The following is a 24,864-nucleotide window of genomic DNA, read 5'->3' as shown; positions in this document are numbered from 1 at the left end:
GTAGTGATGGCTGAAACACAGACATATAATCTACTGCTGCTAAAATAATCAGAAGACACTGAAGAAGGGAAGATGCCACCATACCACATGATCATCACACACAGAGGACTTCTGGGTCCTTATCTCTGGGCTCTTTGCCCCTCTGGGGTAATTTTGGATTTTTACTTCTTTTTATAGTTTAAGTATTGTTTTAAAATTATGTGTATGTCTGTTCAAATGTGTGCAGATGCTCCCAGAGTCCAGAAGAAAGAGGGTGATGGGTTCCCTAGACCTAGACCTACAGATGGTTGTGAGCTGCTTGGCGTAGTCACTGGGAACCAAACTCAGGTCCACTGTAAGAACAGTATGTGCTCTTAACCACTGAGCCATCTCTTTGGTATCTTCTGTAGTTTTTCAGTCCCAAACATGAACCACTTTTTGTTGCTATCAATATATACCTAGAGTTTTCAAATTTGTCAGCTGGGTACTGCTTAGGGCTGAAAAACTAGATATACAATTATGTGCCAAGTCCAGTGCTAGTCATTTTAACTACTTCATGTTTAATAACGTAGTGGGTTTAATAAGGTATGTCTTAGGGTTTCTATTTTGTGAAGAGACAACATGACCATGGCAACTCTTATAAAGATTTTGAGGTGGTGGCTTACAGTTCAGAGGTTCAGAACATTATCATCATGGCAGGAAGCGTGGCAGCATGCAGGCAGACATGGTGCTCGCTACATCTTGATCAGAAGGCAACAGGAAATACACGGTGACACTGGGTGGTATCTTGAGCATATGAACTCTCAAAACCCATCCTCAGTGACACATTTCCTCCAACAAGGCCATACCTACTCCAACAAACCACATCTCCTAAGGGTGCCACTCCCTATCAGTTTATGGGGCCAATTATATTCAAACTACCACAAGGTATTCAAATACTCGTTTTTATTGGGTAAGGCCACTGAAGTAGCTTCCTTCACTGCCTGCTTAGGTAGTTATTTCAGACTTCACAGTGGGACAGAATTAACTGCAAAAACTTTCCTGCTGTACTGTCTAGCTCCCTTCTCTGTTCCTTTATCAGTCAACATTGCATAGATTATTTTATAAGAAGTTTTGCATAATGGTTTGGAGTCTGAGTCTTAGTGTCATATTACAGAAATTAGAACACAGCTATTAAAAAAAATCCATAAGTAGATTTTGCTTTGTCAAGTGTAATTTGCCATTTTAGAAATTCTACCAGCCTAAACTCAAATACTGCTGATAGAAATTGTCTTTTCACCACACTAACACATCTACTAGGTAAAACAATTATCAATATCAAAACGAATCTAGAGGCAGAAGACATACTGTGGAGGTACAATTACTTGCCTGGTATGTGCAGGCCAGGGGCTCCATCCTCAGCACCACAGAAAAAGAAATGAGGGGAAAGAAGCTACCCAAATGATTGACACGGTATACTATTCTCAAACTCACAGCTGTGAGTTCCTTTGGAGGATTACATAAGACAGTTCTGTGTGTTTAATACCCTGCAAGGTTTTGAAAGAGGAATTAAAATTTTCTTTTTCTGACTATCCAGTTATCATATCATTTTCAAAAAAAAATATAATACACTGTCATAGTTTGGATTCCTGGTATCATTTGGTTGTTGCAGAATTAATTTTCTTACTTCACATAACTATCTTTCCTGTTAAGTAAGACAACTATATGTTGGCAATTTGTATGCACATTTTAGATTGCATTTAATGAAAATGTAGGGATTCTAGAGTGACTAATTTTTTGTTTGATTTGGTAATTAATATACATAACCTATCTTGAAACTTTAGCTCATCGAAGCCAAATTTATTGTTAAAAGCTATGATTGTTCTTTTTTTTTTTTTTTTTTTTTACCTCAACACTGTTTTGTTTTAGGAATTTTCTATTCTGCAGATTATAAAAAAAAAGTCGTAAGATTGTTAGATACATTCATGGTTAGAAACTAAATACTAGGAGGTCTATTTAAAAACAATTCTATAGGATAAATAACATTTAAGGTGAGAAACCTTTTATATCTAGAGTGATTCATACTGTTTACACAATGAAGCTGTGTTAAGGGGATTATATTACATCGTTGAGATTCCAGGCCCTTCTACACTTCACACACCAAGACTTTGTCTCAACCCTCCACAGTGATCCAGCAGGTGTCCATGAATGCTTTAGGGCACTGGTGGCTTATGTCTCAGAAACAGAAAAAAGATCTCTGTTAGTTACAGTTTCTCAGATTGTAGGAATCTTCAAGGTAATGATCTTGGCTTCTCAGAAGTCACTGATGACATTTTTAGGCCTGTTATCACTTCATAATCAGGCTTCTCTCATGGGTCAGCTCTTTGCCCACCTAAACACTAGCTAGATTTAATTTATTTACTTAACTTCCCCCAGAAGAATGCTGTTCTCAGGACTGAAGCATTTTTACAGTAGCATAAATCCTCCCTGCCTGGAAATTAAGTTAACAATGACATTCTTGATTTGTCTTTTAGAGCATCAGGGCATCTGGCCTCATCCTGTTGGAAACAATACTCTTTGGGTCTCTGCTGCTATACTTTCCGGTAAGTGATGTCCTGCTATTTTAAAAGCAGTCACCTGTTTCATTTTGATTTTCCATATTGTATATACACTGTATATTACCAAAGAGTTGATAAATGTATAAATCTGATTTCTATCATATATATATATATATATATATATATATATATATATATTCTAAATATTGTGGGTTTTTTCTTGTAAGTTAGTTGTGTTTTTCTTCCTAGTTTTGTGAAAAGGGTCATACTGTTTACACAATTTAGGTAAGGTAGCACATGAAGGTCATATTTAGTATATATATTTAATATATACGAAAGTATTACTTTCATTCTTCCTTCTCCCTTATATAAATCAGAACCACAAACAACAAGGTAATGCTAGTAATTTCCCTATGAAAAAAATATAAAGAAAAATAAATTCAGTGAAATAAATGTATCTGTATGTGAAATGCTCTTACATAATTATTATGTAAGTAGCAGACTCATGTTGCCATTGTGGTATAGAGTTTGTAATGATAAACACAATTACTAGTTCAGGTCAACCATTGGCATTCTGAAGTTACCATGTGATAAGCATGGAGGTCATTTCTGGGAATACTCTTGATTTTTTTTCTCTAAACAGGCTTATGATTTACAGGAAGAAATGAGTCAGTACAGACCCCTGTGATACAATATGACAAAGACTCAGAGTAGTGGCAGCAGCATGCCATGGGGGCATTTAGGAAAGGCTCACATCACATTCAAATCTAGGGAATACAGTATCAATTAAGCTTCCAAGATCTGAAGTGAGATGGCGTCAGGGGAAAAGGGAGGCTTGGCCCCACATAATATTCTTTCCTTCTTGCTTCTTTTGCTGTTCCCACTCAAATTTCTCTATTCCTTCTCTCTCTCACCTCAATAACCAATTGCCTCAGGATTCCATCCTCAGAATTTTTCTTAGTGGATTCTATCACTGACTATCTAATCTAGCAACACCATTTGAAATAGCGCTGTGTATATGCTGCACCATTTGTATCTCCAGACATGACCTTTCTCCTGAACTCCAAACTCATATTCAGTTGCCTACTTCCACCTCTGTGGGGGTCACAAGAAAACTCCATAGCTGCAGATATGATGCTCCCTAAAATTCAGTCTCCTCAATCTCTACTCAAGGCTACTGGATCCTTCTAGTTACTAGGGTCAAAACACTGCAATGACTCTTGACACCTCTTCTGCTCTCCCATTACACAGCCAACCTTTGAAAATACAGCTAGAATGCAACCAGGCTCCACCATGCTCCCTGCCACCACCCTGATCTTAACCAAGATCTATCATTTCTGGATTACTATGACAGTCTGTCAGAGGCCTCTCTTAGCTTCTGCCCCTTACAACCTATTTTCAGAACATTAGCCCCTTTTAACATTAAAGTTAGACTGGCCGGGTTACTCTTCTCAAAACCTGTAAAATGTTCCCCAGTAAAAGCAAAATCCTTACTATAAATTAGAAAGCCAAGTATAATATGGGTTATCTCCTCTCCATTACTTTTCTGTTCCTCTCCTCTCAGTCAATTTAGAACAAGTGTTCTTGATCTATTTAGGTCTTGAATTACATTTTCTATTTTCTTCAAAATCCAAATGTATTCAGATATAATCAGTGCTGTGAATGAATATGTCCCCCAGAATCATGCATGAGAAGCAACCCTCCTGCAACTGTGTTGGGAGTTAGAACTTTCTGGAAGGGCTGTGCTCTCATACATGGATGGAAGGGCTAGATGGAAGAAATTCTATTCCTTTTGTCTTCCTGTCTTCTACTGCTGGGGTTTCTGTGATTTAAAAAAAAAAAGATCAGAAAAGCAACTTGGGGAAGAAAGCCTTTAATCCATTTATACTTCTATACCACAGTCCATCGTGGAAGGAAATCAGGGCAGGAACTAAAGGCAGGAACCTAGAGGCAGGAACCAATGTAAAAGCCAAGGAGAACTGCTGCTTGCTGGCTTGTTCTCAATGACTTTTCAGTTTGCTTCCTTCTACTGTCCAGGACCATCTGTCCAGGGGTAGCACAACCCATAATGAGCTAGCCACTGTCACAAAAATCAGTAATCAAGAAAATGCCCAACAGACTTGTCTACAAGTCAGTCAGTGAGGGCATTTTCTCAATTGAGGTTCCTACTTCCCAGATGACTCTAGCTTGTGTTAAGTTGACACAAAACTAGCTAGCCCATCTACCATATTTTCTTTATAAATCATCCAGTCTCAGGTATTTTGTCATAGTATCTTAAAGGAACTGAGAAAATCAGATTTTATTTCCCCATAGAAATCATCTACATTAACATTTCTAATGCACATAGTAGCATGTATTGTAATTAATAAAGAAACAACATAGAGTTTATAGGCTGGATATTTCTCATTCCTAGTATTGTGCCTCTGTAAGTGGTATGCCACGCACCCTAATATTTAATCTTTCCATAGAGCTACCACAGGTATTTGAATTACCTAATAAGGCAATGAAAGATTTAAAATGACCTGACTAATCTGAAGAATTATCTTAATAATGTGAATATATTTTGCATTATCTGTTTGGGTTTTTTTTTTTTTTTGCATCAACCTCTGCTGTGTTTAAACCCATTAGCTACCCAGTTATTAATAGGCCTTTAAAAATATCAGCTCTAATCTGTTGTTGTACTGGTGTCGCATCGGTCTTCATAGAGGAAAGGTTAAAACCCTTGTCCTGGCTTGTGATGTGTTGTTTATTTGCCTCTTCTGTCTCACCATACACTATTTCCTCCTCACTTTCTGGGTCCCCAGCTAGATGATCCTCTTTCTGTTCTCAAATAAATGCAATGCCTCCCCCCTGCTCCCGGCCTCTGTCCTGTTGCAATGGCTTACAAAAGCTATGCTTGGCAGTAGTAAAAATCATGGCCCTTTTATTATTTATTATTTGTTTTTAGTGTCTACAGCTAGGGAAAAAAATCCTTGAAATGTCATTCTATGTTATGAGCAAAAGTTTGGCTCATTTTTACTGTGAGATGCATGCTTGTTTAAGTGATCATATTTCTGAGCATCACCTACAATCTACAAAAGAATTGTAAAGCCTGTAACAGCGAAGAGCTGTTATAGAAAAGTAGAACTTTTGAAATAACAATGTCTGGTTGTTAAATATTGAACACAATGATTTGGGATCCTTTAATTGAGTAGAACGCATTCTGAAAATCATTTGATGGCCTTATACCCATGGTGATATTAGATACAGGGAAAAAGGAGAGACACTTGATAGTTAAAAAATGTAAAGGCAGCACTTCTCCATAATCTTCCATAAGAAGGGAAACTAACCATGCAAACTCTCCACCAGAGTCACCAGTGTGGCTCCCCCTGCTGGCTTCATCCTTAGCAGCCTCTTTCACCGTGTATTAACGTAGTTCATTTTGTAACTCCTTGAGATCCAAGGTTATGTCCTGTTTCTCAATCCTTAAGTTAGTGTCTGCTCTAGTTTTCTCTCTGTTACTGTGATAAAACATTGACCAAAACCATGTTGGGAAAGAAATTTTTTGGTTTACAGGTTACAGTCTGTCATCAAGGGAAGCCAAGGCAGGAACTCCAGGCAGCGACCTGGAAGCAGGAACTGAGGCAAAGACCATGGAGGAACGATGCTTCCAAGGCTTGCTTCTTCTGGTCTGTGTTGTTACCTTTCTTCTACAGCTCAGACCCACCCACCTAGGACTAGGAAGCTGGGCCCTCTTATATCAATTAGCAATCAAGAAAATGCCCCCATAGACATGCCCTCATGACACTCTGAGGAGGCAATTTTCAACCAAGATTGGCTCTTTCCAGGTGTGTCAAGTTGATAACTGAAGCTAACTATGATGGTGTTCATATTCTGAAGACAGAAGTGGTCACATTACTTAAGATGGATTAAACTAAGAAGTATAGCGGACGCTTCTGGAGACAATGGAGATTAAAATGCATTATTGATAGAGTCTAGAAAGGAGAATCATTTTACTTTACACAATAGATCAGGAAATGCTGTTTTGGTGACTGATATGAAGTCCTTCATGGTAGTAGATGCATGCCTGGATGTACATATATGAACCGATCTTGAAAAGAATGATCTAGTCGATGGTGCAGGCTGACCTTGGTTGCTTAGAATTCATAGATAAGAAGTTTATAACTTTCAGATAGAGTTTTGCTTGTTCTGAATTCAATGTTAAAAATAATCAGATAAGCCAAATACAAATAGAAAGTTCATTATCTGAAAGGGGACTAGAACTACTTCTGATAGTAGAGCATTTTGAAATATAATCAGACTATAGCAATTGGGCATCCCTAATCTGAAAATAAAAATCCTACAAGGCTCTGAATCCAGAAACCAAGTTTGGATTGGGGATATTCAGCCTGTATAGTCAAAAGGTCTAATTGGTATAAATGTGACCAAAATCTTTCCAGCTTTGAAATATCTTCCCTACTTTCTGGGCTCCTTCTGTGGAGAAGAACTGCTCATGAAATTTGCTGGGAATTACAGCTTTTTAAAGTACGCTTGAATAAAATAAATTGTTTCTAGGGCTGGGTTCTTCCATAGAAGGAGACTGGGCTGTTCTCTGCTTTCCTGTGCTATGCGGTGAACTTTATATTCTCTTTATGCTGCATATTGTCATCCAGATTTGCAAGAATTAAGGTTATTTTTGCCATTTCTAAGCAATCTTGGACTACAGACGATTTCATAACAATGCTTACATTGGAAAGTCCAAATTAGACATTATCATCATTGTGCAGACGAGGACAAACCGAAATCTGACTAAAGTTAGCATTGTTATAATTGGTAGCACAAGCTGCAGCTTTTGAAGCCTTTTCTTACAGATTCTCAAAAGAGTCTCATGGTTTGAGGCCCATACATTATGAGCAAATGATTTATCACCCATGATCACCTACATACTTTTGGTATAGCTATAAAAGAAATGAAACAGATTTTCAGAGAAGAAAAAAAAACTTAAAGTGTATGTTTCTTGTTAAATTGCACCAAACAGCATTTTCAATTTATAAAACTTATTATTGACACTGTAAGTCTAAAAGTTTGTTTTGCTTTGACAAACGCATCCATTTCAGTTGATTGTGCTGTCTTAGCCTTTGGGTTCCTTAACTGGTTTGTGGTGTGCCTGTCAATAAAGGACACCAATACATGAGTCAATATGATGCATATTTTAAGCTCCCCAGTCCAATATAAAAGAATAGTAAAATGCTTGAGGTTGAAGAGAGATTTGATGCAATGTAGCATCTGCCTCAACTCTTTATTTTGCAAAGGAAAGAGGAGAAGCTGAGAGATGTTTCTAAGTCTACACCTTTTCCCAGGTACTTAATGACAAAGCCAAGACAAGAACTCATCTCTCAACTCCCATACCCTATGCTATGGTGATAGCAAGATGCTGAAACAACATCTGCAGAAAGCCAGGGAGACCTAAGTATCCTCATTGCCCAGTCAGTAAACCCTCCCTGCTTCATCTGGTGGAAATGGAAAATACAAAGGATGAAAATGGACACTGAGTTTTGATAGAGGTTTGGTTTGAGACCCATGTAAAATTCCTTATAAGTATGAATGGACCATTGCCACATCTTGCACAACTCCAGGGACAGATGTGACTCGGGTGGGGAGGGAATGAGGAAAGGACCAACACAGACATGTGCAGGAAACAACATGTGCAGAAGTGGGGTTTGGGTGCACTGGGCTGTCTGCTGGAGACACTGCAGCACCCCAGAAACTTAGTATTTATTACCGAGAGTTGAACATAGAACTGGGGTTATAGCATGCTACTGAGCAAGAAGGCAGGGCTTATAGTCTACAGCTGGATCAGGGAGAAAGCTTTAGCTAATGTCTGTAAGAGCGCTCTCTGTAGGGGAGCTGTCTTTAGGCCATACATATCTTGGAGGAGAAAGTTCTGGTGGACATTTTCTGCTCACACTGTTCTTTCATACTTGGTCCCTGAGGAGGAAGTTTTGGCATATCTCTGAGCCTGAGGCCACCCGGCCCTTGCCCTTGTCTTGCCTGTATCAATAACACACAGCCACTCACTTGGGGCTTCCTTTACTGTAGTTTGCAGTTCAGCCTAATGTCAGTCAGGCTGGTTTGAATGGCATAGAAAGAACCAAAGCCAGTTAGGAGATCATTTCTACTGTGATCAGCACAAACCTAACTTGGCTTGTTTTGGAACTCCGAGAAAGCCACCCCAAGCCTGTGACAGCCACATGCAGAGGAAGCAAGGGGACTTAACCCAGCACTTAACAGGAAGGAAAACAAAGGAGACAAAAATCCATCCTGTTTATGATTCCATCATCTCTTCAGCAGAATGTTCTAGAATAATTTTATCATTTTCTTTCCTTAGCCCTGGAACCAGCCTCTTCTGCAAAGCTCTGTGGCTGTGGTTCCCCTTAGGGGAGAATGGTAGCAATCCAGTTCTGAGACATTCACTTTCACTGTGAGGAGTACAGGGTAGGAGAATCTAATTTTATGTATGGGCTAGTGTATTTTTAATGTTCATTTTATTTATTCTTTGAGTCTTTCCTATGTGAATATGGTGTATTTTGATAATCTCCACCCTCACTTGAGATACTTCCCTTTGTAGTATTTTTCAGCTGATCTAGAACCCATCTCATGTGAGGCCTTCTGCCCCACTTGGTTTGATATCTTTCATGGTTGGTTTTAATGTCAACTTGCCACAAATTAGAATCACTTGAGTAGGGAGCCTCACCTGGAGAATTGTCCTGACTGTTTTGATTGACATGGGACCCACCCAGAGTATGGGAGGCACCTTCTGCTAATAAAGGCTATGTCAGAAGGAAGATGCTCTCCCTTTACCCCCTGGCCTTCCATAATGCCACCAATTAGTTTGCTCTGCTGCTGCTGCTCCCCTCGCAGAACATGCTAGTGTTCCTAAGCTTGCATTATAGATGTGGGACCCCAGTGGCTCTCCAAGAAATTTTCCAGGCTTCTGGTGCCAGATTTGGGATCATGGAGACAGCCTGTATTGTGGACTGGGTATCTATAGATAGTCACCCCTAGTGACAGACAGCTATCATGGGTCTTCTCCAAAGGCTGAGACACCCATCCTCAAAGACTGAGTAACCCTGGTTCTTAGCTTCTTGGTGTTTAGTTCTTGTTACTATTTTAGAGCTGACTTAATAAGTTCTGATATATATATATATATATATATATATATATATATATATATATATATATCTCCATCCATTGGATGTGATCTTCAAAAGAACCTATAATATATATATTATATTATATTATATTATATTATATTATATTATATTATATTATATTATATTATATTATATTATATTATTTGGGTTTATTATATGATATATAATACTTGCCAGAGCAAACAAGAGAAAGCAATTGGGGAAAAGGCAGGGAATAGTTATCAAATGGCAAAGTAGCTTGAAAGCATGGAGCTAGGAGTCTCCTCACTTCTCAAAGCTTAGACTAATTCAAAAGCATTGGCTAAAGTACTAAGCACAAAGCATTATCTGAAGTCTAGACCTCCTCCTTCAAGGTGGTTTGAGCAATCTCATGGGAGAACATTCTATTCTCCTCCACAGGCTGGTTATAAGGTCAGAAGAAATGTTTACAGGTGTCCTAAAACTGTGGTTCCATTTATCCACTTGGCTCATACCCGCATCACTGTACAACACGTGGAAAGTTCAGTCATGGGAGTGGTTACCACACATGCAAGGGTGTGCATCCCGTGATAATTGGCTAACAGTTTGGGTCATGGCTAGGCAGGAGATTATCCAACCATCATCTCTTAGCTGAGAGGTTTAGTAGACTGAAAGAACCTTGACCAATTGAAATTTGAAACCTTTAGTTTTTAGTGAAAAACAGTAGCATTATGATCTTTGATAGGGCAAACATGAATTTGACTGTATTACCTGTTATAAACAGTTTTTTGGTTTTGTGAAATATAGTAATTATTATGAGCTAGAAAAAACAAGAAAATAAAAAGAGGGTTTTAATAACCAATTCTCATTGCCTCAAGTACAACACAGAAAAAAAAGTTTCTTGTAATGAAGAAGCTCAAAGAAAAGAGGAAAAACAGCGATAAAGTTGTTCCAGAAAAGCAAGAGTAGAGTGAAAGAAATGAGAATAAAATCAGAACACTTACAGTTATAGAAAAAGTAAAGACGAGCTGAATAAGCTACACGAAGAGTACCATAGAGGCGATGGGTGAGGACTGAGGGAGCCATAACAGCAAACAGGGGACAGCCGTGCAAACCGAGAGTACCACAGACACAGAGGGACAGCAGCAAAGAGATGAAAGACCCCTGGCTGAGATCTTCCTCCGGGAGAGACCCCAAACCCAAGGAACACACCGAAACCACAGATCAGATGCAAAAGCAAGAGGGTTTATTTAGACCAGGTACCTGGGGCGAAGTCTCTTGGAGGACTTGCGCGCTTTCCTAGGGCAAGGGGGACTTTTTATGGGATCCCAGGGGCAGAGGCGCGGTTACAGAAGGAGAAGCATAGTTACAGGGTCCCTATTGGTTGTTTCAAAGAAGGCCAGGGTGAACTTGGGGTCGTATGTGTGTGGCTGATTTGGCCTTGTCCAGGCCAGCTGCTTATTCCTCAAGGCCAGGGGGCCAGCCATAAAATATCCTGATTCGACTCAACTGTCTTTCTCCCAAGGCCGCCGACCACAGTTATCTCTCTCAAGGCTGGCCATAGCTATCTCTGTCAAGGCCGGGTGGCTGGCTATGGCTGTGAACTCCTGTTTTTCTGATTCCATTAGAATGGCGTTTCTTAGGCTAAGTTATGGGGGGGGGGGCGCATTTTATTGGCCCAAAGCCCCATGTCCTCATAATGGAGCGGGGGTCTTTCAGAGAGGACAGCCGTGCATGAGACTTCAAAGTCTCATGCTATTTGTAGTCTCTGTGCATCCCCTGTACGATGGATCTTATAATCTATCTGCTGTGTGGAGAGGTAGTTACCAGAAGGTGGGCTGTATGAGGCAAGCTTCTGAATTGACGACACTGAGGAACACAGAAAGGCAGAGATGGAAACTTTGTCAAAGTGAGCCTCACAACTGTATATGGTATTTGAAAATGAAACATGTTCAAACTTAGGGTGGAAAGATTCTGTAGAGATGATTAGGTCATGAGACTGAGTGCTCATGAACTTTTCAGACTACTAAACTGTTTTCAAAGTGAGTGATTTGCACCTCACCAGAGATGCTCACTTCACCCCCACCCTCAGCAATCCTTCTCATTTTCCATTGTTATTAAGAAGTCAGAGCCATCTCAGTGGATGTGAAGTGTGGTTTTTATTTTCTAAAAATCCTTCAAAGCACATCCAGAACCTTTCCTTCCTTCCTTCCTTCCTTCCTTCCTTACTTCCTTCCTTCCTTCCTTCCTTCCTTCCTTCCTTCCTTCCTTCCTCCCTCCCTCCCTCCCTCCCTTCCTTGCTTCATTCTCTCTCTCTCTCTCTCTCTCTCTCTCTCTCTCTCTCTCTCTCTCTCTCTCTTTCTGTTTTATTCTGTTTGGTTTTTTTCAAGACAGGGTTTCTCTCAGTAGCTGTCCTGGAACTCACTCTGTAGACCCGGCTGGCCTCAGACTCACAGAGATTTGCCTGCCTCTTCCTCCCAAGTGCTGGGGTTAAAGGTATGCACTACCACTGCCTAGCTCCATTTCAAGGCCCCATTATCATCCTAGTCTGAATGACCTTCAAGATGAATTCGATTGTTGCAGTATGCATCTGACCAGTTTCACTATTTCTACTCTTGGCCTCTCAAAATCTTCTAAACACAGAAGCTGGAATTTGTTAAAACCCAAGTCAGGTAGTCTTACTGCTGCCCAAAAGCTATCACAGCCACCTCCCCATTTTATTCAGATTACCAGTGTTCTATTCTCAAGCAGGCCAGGCAACAACACCCTGAGCCCTTGCACTGGGGTCCTCTTAGTCTGAAACTTGTTTCTTCCACCCACATGACCTCTTCTTATCCACCGTGTCCTGTCTAAAACATCACACAAAACCTTACAGAATCCAGCTCCTCATCTTTTCTGCCCACTGTCTTCTTCCTTCTGCCACAATACTGATCTCCTTGCTATTCTTGGAGTAGGCCTGGCTTGCTCCACCCTGTGACCACAGTGTGGGGTGTGGGCTGTCTCCTGGAGTGCCCTCAGCTGACAAGTCTCCCAGGGAACTTCCTGAATTTTTGAAATATTTCTAAATGAAGTTAAATAATCAATTATTTTGGAACAAGCAAGAAGAGATTAATTAGGGAAGGAGGATAAACCACCACAATTGCAGAGGATCTGGAATTGGATCAAAATGAGACAGAAGCAGCAACAGAGTAAGTCAGATCTTACAGTCACAGTGTGGCATTGTGCTAAGAACATCTTGAAGACTCCCAAGATTGCCTTCATGGGGACAAGTCGGGAGATGTTTGCTGTGAGAGAATTCGACAGTCAGATGGTTCCAACTGAAGAAACAGGGTCTGAAACACTGTTTTAGTTCTGGCCTAGCTTGGCATTTTAGCTCTTAGTGAAAAATAATTAAGAGAACAAAGTACCTGTTTCCAGCTGGCTTACTGCAGTCTGTGGGTTAAGACTTTTGCTCATAGGTGAGACATGCAAGGGCACTTTTCTGTTGTCTCTCTCTTTCTGTCTCCCTCCCTTCCTCTCTTCTCTCCTCCCTCCTTCCCTCTTTCTTGTGTTCTCTCTCTCTCTGACAAAAGTGCATCTTGATTTTTTCCTGTGCTAACCCAAATTGTGTAAGTCATTTTCCATTACTGATGTCTAATATGTTATTTTTAATTAATGTAAAGCTTAATTAAATTAGATTTTAGTTTTAGCTATCCTCTGCTAGTGTCTCTGACTTCAGAGAATTTTAACCGTCTCAAGGAAATGTCTCTGAGCAGTCACATACAGCGGTGTCCAGGTTCCTCTCTGTGGACCTAATACAGAGAAGGTGACATAAGCATCATGATGTTCAGGGAATAATTAAGAAAGTAACAGTAGACAAAAGCAGCATTGGCCCCAAGAAATGGTTTCTTCTTCAGTATCATTGAGGTAAAAAAAAAGTTAAGCAAAAACATTGTAGGTAGATATGTGTGTAACCTCTAGTGGTCCACATTCACATTAATTTTCAATGGCATCGCTAGGCTTTGGGACTTAGATGGTCTGAATGTATCTATCTCTTTAACCTGTTAGGGTGGAGAGACTTTGTGGAAGTTATTAGGTCATGAGACTGTGTTTTCATGAATGTGCCCAGTGCCCTTACAAAATCATCCCAGAACTGACTTACCCCTTTCGTCTGTCTGCAATTAAGTAGGTCCACACCAGACACCAATTCTGCCAGTGCCTTAATCTTGGAGCCGTGAGAAATAAACATTTTTTTTTTTGTCTATTGAATTGTGATTCTTTAGTTTAACAGCCATCAATATTTGGCATTTTTGTCATAGCAGATTAGACTAAGACAGTGATCATGCAAATTTGACCAGTTCAAATGCAGACATATCTATGTACCACCCTAATCCAAATCTTTCAACTCTTTGGTCACACTTCTATTTCTGTAGCTAGTATCTGCCTCTCACCATGTTTTCTAAAATGTGGAGAAGTGTGGTGGTGGTGGTTTTGTTGTTGTTGTTGTTGTTGTTGGTGGTGGTGGTGGTGGTAGTGCTGCTGCTGCATGGTCTTGTCCACTTCACAGGTTCTAGTATGACCAACAGGCACCTCCCCCCCCACACACACACACAAGGACATGAAAAGATTGAATTGCTTACATAGATTTCTCTCTGAACAATTGTATACTTGCCTTTGGTACAATACTATATCTCATCAGATATGATAAAATCAAAGATGATCTGTGAAAAAGATGTCAAATATGTTTGCTTCTACTTGGGAAATCATAGTCAATATTAACACAACAAAAGGCTCTGACTCATTAACTCTTTACCTCCACCTCCCCATCTACATATAGTGTTATTTTAATACTCTTTCCCACATAGATCCACTTACAACTAGTGCTATACTAGAAATCCTATAATGCTTGCCTTATAATGTATGCTAGAAGTCACAGAATATTGCAGACATGCTAGTCCATGTGTATAGAGTAAGTTTATGTGTGTGTGTTGGGGTATGAGGAGATAACCTCCTGAGGGGTGTGTGTGTGTGTGTGTGTGTGTGTGTGTGTGTGTGTGTGTGTGTGTTGGGGTATGGAGGTATTTATGTGTTGGTCTAGTCCATGTGTATAAAGTAAGTTTATGTGTGTGTGTTGGGATATGAGGAGATAACCTCCTGAAGGGTGTGTGTGTGTGTGTGTGTGTGTGTGTGTGTGTGTGTGTGTGTTGGGGTATGGAGGTATTTGTGTGTTGGGGTATGAGGAGATAACCTCCTGAGGTGTGTGTGTGTGTGTGTGTGTGTGTGTGTGTGTGTGTGTGTGTGTTGGGGTATGGAGGTATTTGTGTGTTGGAGTGTGGGGAGATGATCTCCTGAGGTGTATGTGTATTGGAGTGTAGAGAGATGACTTCCTGAGGGGTGTGTGTGTGTGTGTGTGTGTGTGTGTGTGTGTGTGTGTGTGTGTGTTGGTGTGTGTGTGTGTTGGGGTGTATATGGGGAGATGACTTCCTGAGGTATATGTTTGCTGGAGTGTAAGGACATGACCTCCTGAGGTAGATAATAAAGAATGAGGAGAAGAACACATAACATACAAAATTCAGGAAGGTGGTTGCTTCTGAGAGGGAAGGGGAAAATATGACACCCAAAGGAGACAAAAGGAAAAATTGTTCCTAATAGTAATATCCTTAAGCTGAGGAATAGATAAGTAGAGCATAAATTTATTATACCACAATGAATATTTTTACCTCCATCTTTCAATTGATTTAGTGTTTGAAATGAGTTAGATACTTTAATGATGATGGAGTTCAGATGAACAGGATCCAGAGAAAGGAATGAGATGAGCTGGTGGAAAAGTCACCTGATTAATTAAAGTACATACTGGGATTGAAAAAGGGTAAGTAGTCAGCTCTTAATGTTACTGGCTCATCTCCCAAGATGCAGCAAGAGAATCGTCTTTGCATTCCAGTGTTAAGATGATATGATGGTCCTGATGGGAGCAGAGCCAAATGACCTGTATGATTGGCAGGAGTGACTAGAGGTGATGATGGGAAGAAAGACATCAGGTAGAAACAGCCCTTTCCAGAAAAGTTGCAGAGAACTGGGGCACTAGAGGATAACTTAAGTTAGCTGTCCACCAATTATTTTTTGTTTGTTTGTTTGTTTTTGTTTTTTGAGACAGGGTTTCTCTGTGTAGCTTTTGGAGCCTATACTGGAACTCACTCTGTAGACCAGGCTGGCCTCAAACTCACAGAGATCCACCTGGCTCTGCCTCCTGAGTGCTGGGAATAAAGGCGTGCACCACCACTGATCAGCCTATCCATCAATTCTTATCCAGCCTCACCCAGCCAAGGTCATCAAGGCCCATGGCTGCTTTAGAAGCCTTCACTGTAACATTTACTCAGTTACTCTGTGTATTAATGCATAAAGCAAACACTGAATAGTTAGCTAGATAGTCTGAACTGTGTGGACCAAAATCCTCAGCATGAAAGTTGAATTAATCAGTGACATGAGTTCACACAGAATTTTAATAAAACCTTTTCAGCTGTAAAAAGCACTGGTGGCTCTTGATGAGATACTAGGAAGTATTAGCATTCTTTCCCTTTTTCTTCACTTGGTAACCTTTGGCCTCCTCATCCCATCTACTTCTCCTACACTGTTTAAAAGAGGCATTGACTGTGGAAGCTGGAAGCTGTGTACTGAAAACCCTCCTGATTTAGGTACCATGCAAATAGCATCATTTCCACCCTGGCAGTCTTGGCTTCAGGGAAGTAGAACATTTGTCTTCAGGTGTCTTCTCAGTTTTTCCTTATAGAAAGTAGATTTTATTTCTGCTCCTTTCTGTTCGAGAGAAATGAACCCGTGATTTAGTTCTAAATAAAGTCTTATGGTGAGTTTGTAAAAGCATTAAACAGTGGAGCTCCCCACGTGAAGATGAGGAGGGAGGAGAAGACTTAGAAGGAGAGCACAGCAGTACAGCTTTTGTTCTGCTACAGCATCATCTGTGCCTGTGCCATCCCATGGTCCTCTTTGCCTTCCTCCCTCACATTACCTAAATAATGGCAGTGCCCGCTGAAGTTCATCAGATATCTTCCTTGTTGTATCCCACATTCTACGTCCAAATTGCTTTACATGTGCTGTGTTATTTCTTACTTAGCTGCATTCCCTGATGTGCAGGATAGTCTCTGGCATACATTAATAGTTCAAGAGAGAGGGTAGAGAGATGACTCAGTGGTTAAGATCACTGGCCGCTCTTCCAGAGGACCCAGGTTCATTTCCCAGCACCCACATGGAAGCTTACAACCATTTATAATGCCAGTTTCAGAGGATCCAATGCCCTCTCCTAGTCTCTGTGGGCACCAGGAACACAAATGGTGCATAGACACACATGTAGGCAAATCACCCATACATACTAAACAAATAAATAGAAAAATAATAAATAAATAAATAAATAAATAAATAAATAAATATATATATATGTCTCTGAGCATTTGCAGAAAAGAATTTGAATTGCCAGCCACACAGACTGCAGCAGGACAAGAGGTGTCAGAATTGGCTGCCAAAGGCTCTAACAGAATCATACGACCAAATATATATGAGTAAACTGGAGTGCTGCTTAAAATTTTTCCGGATTCCCCCATTACACTGAACCTGATAGAAGAGAAAGTAGGAAGCAGTCTTGAACACATTGACACGGGAGACCACTTCTTAAATATAATACCAGTAGCACAGACACTGATAGCAATAATTAATAAATGGGACCTCCTGAAACTGAGAAGCTTTTGTAAGGCAAAGGACATGATCAATAAGACAAAACAACAGCCTATAGAATGGGAAAAGATCTTCACCAACCCCACATCTGAGAAAGGGCTGATCTCCAAAATATATAATGAACTCTAGACATCAAAATACCAAACAATCCAATTAAAAAAATAGGCTGCATATCTAAACAGAGAATTCTCAACAGAAGAATCTCAAATGGCCGAAAGACATTTAAGAAATTGCTCGGCATCCTTAATTATCAGGGAAATGCAAATAAAAATGACTCTGAGATACCATCTTACACCTGTTAGAATGGCTAAGATCAAAAACACTGATGACAGCTCATTGGAGAGGATGGGGAGCAAGGGGAACACTCCTCAACTGTTGGTGGGAGTGTAAACTTGTACAGCTGCTTTGGAAATCAGTATGCGGTTTCTCAGAAAATCAATTTACCTCAAGACCAAATGATACCACTCTTGGGCATATACTCAATGAATGCTCAATCATGCCACAAGGACAGTTGCTCAACTGTGTTCACAGCAGCATTATTTGTAATATCTAGAACCTGGAAACAACCTAGATTCCCCTCAATGGAAGAATGAATAAAGAAAATAAATGTGGTACATATACACAATGGAGTACTACTCAGCAGTAAAAAACAATAACATCATGAATTTTTTCAGGCAAATGGATAGAACTATAAAATATCCTGAGTGAGGTAACCTAGACTCAAAAAGACAAACACGGTATGTATTCATTCATAAGTGGATACTAGATGTAAAGCAAAGGTAATCAGATTACAACCCACAGCTCCAGAGAAGCTAGGTAACAAGGACTCTAAGAGGGACATACGGATTGCCCTGAGAAGGGGAAATATATGAGATCTCCTGAGTAAACTGGAGGTGATGGGAGGCAATAGAGGGTAGAGGATGGGGGATGAGAACATGAGAGAATGGGATGGTTGGATTGGAGCAGAGATGGAATGTGAGAGTAATGAAAGAGATACCTTGATAGAGGCACACATCATGGGAAAAAGGAGAAACCTGATGTGAGGGAAATTCCCAGGAATCCACAAGGATAACCCCAGCTTAGACTACTAGCAATAGTGGAGAGGTTGCCTGAGCTGGTCTACCCTGGTAATCAGATTGGTGAATATCCTAACTGTCATCATAAAGTCTTCATCCAGTAACTGATGGAAACAGACACAGAGAGCCACAGCCAAGCACCAGGCTGAGCTCCAGAAGTCCAACTGAAGAGAGGGAAGAGGGATTCTATGAGCAAGGGGCATCAAGACCATGATGGGGAAACTTACAGATACAACTGAATCAAGCTAGTGGGAACTCATGACCTTTAGACCAGCAACTGTGGAGTCTGCCTGAGACTGGACTAGGCCCTCAGCATAAATGAAACAGTTGTATAGCTTGGTCTGTTTTAGGGACCCCTGGCAGTGGGAATAGGATCTATCTCTGGTGCTTGAACTGGCTTTTTGGATCCTATTACCTATGGAGGAACACCTTGCACAGCCTTGTTGCAGGGGGAGGGGCTTAGACTTACCTCAACTGAATATACCAGGCTTTGCTAATTCCCCTTGAGAGGCCTTACCTTTTTGGATGAGGGGATGGGGGGCAGTAGGGGGAGGCTGGGGAGGGAGCAGGAGGAAGGATGAAAGGGGATCTATGGTTGGTATGTAAAATGAATAAACAATTTCTTAATTTTTAAAAAAATTCCTGGAGATACATGACTGAAATGTATTAAAGCAGTTACTTTCTGAGAGTTTTAACACTTTAGCTAGTGAATTCCTGGTACTCACTGATCAATATTGGGCTTTAGCAGTTAAGGGTATGGACTGTGGAATCTGCCACTCCCGCATATTCATGACCCATAAAAGGGAATGATAAACATACTATGTGAAATTGAATGATTATATGCATGCACAATGTATGTAATTAGAGCACTGCTTGGCACATTTTCCAGGTGCTTCAAGGTGATTTAATTAAACATTGTCCTAGGGCAGCAACTCTCCATCTTTAGCCAGCATCTCTAGGATATCTGAGCACAGGTGGCTGGCCTCACCCCTCATCTTCAGCTTCAGTAGGTCTATGACAGACCTACCGTGGAATTTGCATTGCTAAGAAGCTCCAGGGAGATGCCAAGGAACCCTTGGTGAAAAACATAAGGCATATCATCCTTTCTCTGAAAGAACACCACAAAACTGGCATGGCTTTTTATTTCAAGAAGTCTCCCGTATGCTTCTTCAGTTGAACTAAACAACTGGTCACACAATAACGTAATTAAAAAGAATATCACTATGATTATTTACAAGCTCAAAATACAGGTCATAAAATAATTGCTAGGAAGCAGTGTTGGGAGGGAATACATGCCATGACACAGAAGAGCGGGCGCTCTAAAATGCCAGCCCTATTTCCTCTACTAAGGAAAAGCACGGGCACAAACAGTCTAAAGTAGGTTGTATTTCACAATGACAGGAGGAGCACTAAATGACTTCCATTCCCTGAGACACCCACACCCCAAATACTACTCTGGTGTGTTTCATTTTGCTTATTTAGTTTCTTTGTGTGCAGGTTGCTCTTGTTATTTTGAGACAGGCTCTCACTCTGTAGCTCAGGCTAGCATGAATATTGCAAACTTAATAGTAATCTTCTTGCCTCAGCCTCCCGGGTGGTGCTGTGTTTGCAGGCATGAGCCACCCAGTCCAGCCGGACCGTGACTCTACGCAGTGAAGAGGGAGTAGGAAAGGAGAAGCAGGAGAGATTAGTAAACTTCCTTTCATCTAACCTCATCACAGAGAATGAAGTCTCTCTTGTGGTTTTGAGAGAGGCTTGGAAATAGTCATTCCTCCAGAGGACAATTCACGGATCTGGAAAGCTGGGGTAAAAGAGGATCCCAACTCTCTGTCCTGGGCATTTTATCTTCTACTTGTCTTCTCGAATCTTGTGGGTTCCTGCTGTCGACAGGAAAGCACAACTATCAACTTGGAAGAGATAGGAGATACTTTTCTGGAGCCAAGTGAGATTGACCATGGACTAGGAACACAGATTCTGGCTACCACCAGTTCCGAGTTACAACACAGTAGCAGTTGCATGGAATTTTACAGTAACAGGACAAAGAAAATCATAGCTCAAGATCTCTTTCAAATACATTAGTGGGAACAGCAGATAGGTGAGTTACAGATGAACAGAAAGCCTCGGGTGTTCTCTGACACTCTAGGCTTTATGGTTTACAGAACCTAGGGGTCTGTTTGATGTTCAGGAGGATCTCCATCCTAGTCACAAAGGTGTCAGATCACATACAGCAGTGGGCAGCAAATGACTATATTTAAAGGCCAAGATAGTGCAGGATAATTTGTCATTTGGCCCCGGACCTGCAACATTCCAGCCTCTCTGCAGTCATTGCGTTTCTCATCATCCTGTGGTCAAGCAGGTGTGTCTTCTGTTCAGGATATCGGTTTGCACTACAGTGCCTGTGTGTTATCTTCGGGAGGAGGGAAGAAGCATGAGAGCAGTCCTGTCTCCGACTCTGCTCAGTCATTACTTCTGGGAAGAAAACCCAAGTTGCCCAGGAGTTTATTATGCAACTGCCAACACAGACCTGGTTTTGTGGCAAATTGCCTGTCATTATTAATTGTAGCCTTTACATAGCTCCTCTCTCTTGTTTCTTCCATTTGCTTGGAAAGAAAGGAATTATGTAACCGATGTGATCCAGGCAGAAGAGAAAGCGCTTATTTAATCCACAAGACTATTAGGTAACTACTGAAGAGGGATTCACCTCAGGTGAATTTTTCTTAGTTTCCACCCTCCCTGCCCCCTGGTGACAACTCAATTCCTTTTAGGGTGCACTAATTTCAAAGCCCTTTGGAAGTTATTTTAAGGTATGGTGTAGGCACACTAAGTATAGCATGTTAAAGCTGGTGGGATAAATGGGGAAAACCCATTGTTTTACTTAGAGCTCATTCCCTTTGACATGGATTATTTTTTTTTCAAAAAGGTGATAGTTATGAAAATTTCCCACTTTAATGAATAACAAAATGCCTAGAAGAAAGGAATAGAACTAAAACTTGTGTTCTGCCTGAAATACTAATCGGAAGAAAAATAAGGAAGTAAAAATGTTTTCTTCCAAATGATTTTTTTTTCTAATGTGGAACAAGGTAAGTACTGACTAAAACATCTAGAAACTGGAGCTATCTGAAGCCATTTAAAGAAATTTCCTTCAGTAGTTTCCCCAGGAAACTGTGGATATCTCCTGTGAGCAGGACTAGGCTGGTATTCAGTAAGTGGTCCTTTTCACTGTTTGCATGTGTCTTTCATCCCCATTCAGTCTGTACCCCAGTTTCTCTTCAGTACACTGGGTAGAAGGTGTCAGTAATGTTGTGCATTGCATAGAGGCTTATAGGAATTTAAAAGTATTGGGAAGGCTTGTCATCCCGGGAAACATGCACAGATTGTCTCATAAACACAGAGTGCTAAGTGAAGCCACACGACTTTCAAGAACGCAAGTCTCCCATATTGATGGTTCCTGCCCCTGCTTCAAGACCATAGGCACACCCTCCCCTCTTCACCTTCTTCACCTGCATAATGACACCTTATATGTGAGGTCAGGTTCCCAGGGAAGACTTCCATCAACTGCTGCTCTATTTTCGATCCTTTCTCTTCCATCACTTTCTATAACATGCCCCATACAGAACCTTGCTGTATGCACAAAGCAACATAAGGCAGTGGAGGAACGAGAAATTCTTCAATGAATGCAGAAGTAATAAGAGGTGGGGTTTTCTGCTAGCCTGGATCTCACCAAGTAATCTAGGGCAGCTGCCCACTGAGCAGCAGAAATCCGCCTGTCTGCCCTGCCCAGCACTGCTGTCTGTGCTACATAAAGAACTAGAGGGATTTTCATTTGTTTTGTGGTTTGAATGGTTTTGCCAGATATCCTTATTGTTTTTTTTAACCCACCTCCTTTCTTCTTCTATATTGACCTCCCCCCCTTTCCATAAACATCCTCCTCTTTTCTCATTTTCCCTATCATATCACGTGTATCCTGCTAGTCCACTTTACCCTCCTTCATCTTCTTCTAACACACCAAACTAGACAGAGAAAATCCCATGAGGCCTCAACCCTCCACAAAGATCTAGAGGCAACTGAGAAAACTGGGAACAGCAGTGGTGGCCCTCCCCAGGGAAGAGTACACCAATTGGCTGTTCAATGCCAAGCAGTCAGCCCTGAAAACATGCATATAGGTATCATTATGGACTGAATGGGCTACATTTAGTAATGTATGTGTATATACATATACAAATATGCATTCAATAACAGTAAAAATAGGCTACAAATCTGAAGGAGAACAAGGAGAGTTTGGATGGAGGAAGGGGAAGGGAGGAAATGTTGCAATTCAATGATAATCTCAAAAATAAAATTAAGAAAAAGAACTATAAATAGCTGTCTATAAGAATTATATCATTTAAAATACAATCCAAAGCAAATAACATTTAACTTTGACACTGTTTTATAGTTAAAACAAATCATGCACAGTAAGGTCACAAGATTGTTGAACATCAGAGAGGAAAGGAGACAATTCGGATGGGGAGGCTCAATATCAGGATGCTAATTTGAAAGAATGGAGGAGGAGAAAGGAGCCAAGAACAAAGTCTAAACATTTGTTTTGTATAGCAAAGAGCTCTTATTACTCTTATGAGTTATTTTCAACTCAAGTACTTGCTAATGATGTTAATTTTCATATTTCTAAATGTAAAGTATTATACTTTAATTTAGAAATTTACTAAGTATAAATTTATGTGGAGAAAGGAGTACAGGTCATCCCCATCCCCTCATTTTGAGTTAGCTGTTCCTATCATGAGAATGGTATGGCTTTTATTTAAATATGCAAATTAGAAACCTATGATAGAATGTGCTTTTATCCTATAGTTTAGTTCTTATAGCAGCAATCAGCCTTTACTAACATTATGATTTATAATAGCTGCATAGTAATTCAATATGTAGTATTATATTAGTGAAATTAACTATTCCTCAACTTTTTGTTTATTCTTGGACTTCCTTTTTATTTTGTTTTTAAATATTTTATTACTTTATGTATATGACTGTCTTGCCCACATATATGCATACCACCTGCATGCTTGGTGCCCATGGAGGCCTCAAGAGGGTGTAGGATCCCCTAGAGTTGAAGTTATAAATGGTTGTGAGCCACTGGGGCTAGAACCCAGGACTTCTGCAAAAACAAGTGTGGTTGGCTGCTGAGACGTCTCCCCAGCCCTGAGCTTTCCTTAAAAAGAACAACAACAAAATTACATTCAAGGCCATCTCAAGCCTTTCCACAGCAAAGTTCTACGTTTAAAATAATTTACTATGTTTTACATTTTCATTTATTTATTCTATGTGTATGGGTGTTTTATCTACACGTATGTCTGCACAGCATGTGCTTCCCGAAGCTAGAAGAAGGTAGTGGTACCCATAGCACTAAAGTTACAGGTGATTCCGCTGCCACGTGGGCACTGGGGACCACACCTGGTCCTCTGGGAGAGCAGCTAGTGCTCTTGACCACTGAGCCATCCCTCCAGCCCCTATTTACCATTTTAAAATGAGGTTTTATTTGGGTATGGTAGCTCATGCCTGTAATCTGAGCACTTGTGAGGCCAAAACAGGAGAATTGCCACAAATTTGAGGCTAGCCTTGGCTACAGACTGATCTCTAGGCCAAGCTTGGTTACTTAGTGACACCTTGAATAAAAAAAAAAAAAAAACTAGTATACATTACTTTAAACATGTGTTTAATTAAGAACTATTTAAGAATAAATTTTATTATTTATTCTCATAGCCTAAAATTGTGAACCACCTATAAGTGAACGTGTATGTTCACCCCAAGCTGAACACATTGCCACTCAAAAGCACATATCCACTATGATTCCATTTGCCAGAAGCCGTGGTTGCTGAAGCCTGAGCCACTGTAGCAGATTTGTGGAGTACAGGTGAGTGAAGAGAGGGAGGAGCTTGCATTGTTTAGAGATGTACGTAATCTCTAACGCTGCTACAGAGGCACATGAGAAGCAGGCCAGGTGCAGGGAGGTTGATATGCATACTGAATATTGTTTATCAGATAAGAAAATTGCTAAGCATGTGTACAGGCAACACTTCTGCTTTTGCTACCCTGGGAATTATATTAAGCTATCATTCTTTCCCGGTATTTTAATGTTTTCCTTAATGTTGTGTGCTGTCCTATCATTTAGAGAAATTGCCCAATGGTGAATTGTATGTTGTCAGTAAATTTTCTATTAAATCTTTCCACAGCTTGGGTTTCCATTTATTAGAGAAAACAGAAGTCTTAAAAATTATCACCAGCGTGCATCAGAAAATTACTAATATGCATTTTATTAAACAAGTTTCTTTTCTTCACCAGCCAGGGGATTTTGTCTGCTCCGTTAGCTTCCACTGTTTATCTCTGAGAAAGCTTTCTCTGTCCAGC

At 40.4% G+C, this 24,864-nt stretch overlaps 1 protein-coding gene across 2 annotated transcripts in view; it reads left to right on the top strand.

The window, feature by feature from the left end:
- Gpr158 (G protein-coupled receptor 158) overlaps positions 1–24,864 on the top strand; it is a 373,966-nt gene that overhangs the window by 229,614 nt on the left and 119,488 nt on the right. For both annotated transcript variants that reach the window (XR_013051445.1, XM_042278012.2), the window contains exon 5: positions 2,493–2,561. Coding sequence is in view for 1 of the 2 variants with exons in the window: in XM_042278012.2 (XP_042133946.1) it covers positions 2,493–2,561 (69 nt within the window). In the remaining variant the exon portion in view is untranslated. The remainder of the gene's footprint in view (positions 1–2,492; positions 2,562–24,864) is intronic.

The sequence above is a fragment of the Peromyscus maniculatus genome, chromosome 5, assembly GCF_049852395.1.
Source record: "Peromyscus maniculatus bairdii isolate BWxNUB_F1_BW_parent chromosome 5, HU_Pman_BW_mat_3.1, whole genome shotgun sequence".
NCBI classification, from domain to species: domain Eukaryota; kingdom Metazoa; phylum Chordata; class Mammalia; order Rodentia; family Cricetidae; genus Peromyscus; species Peromyscus maniculatus.
This window is presented reverse-complemented; position numbering and strand designations above follow the sequence as displayed.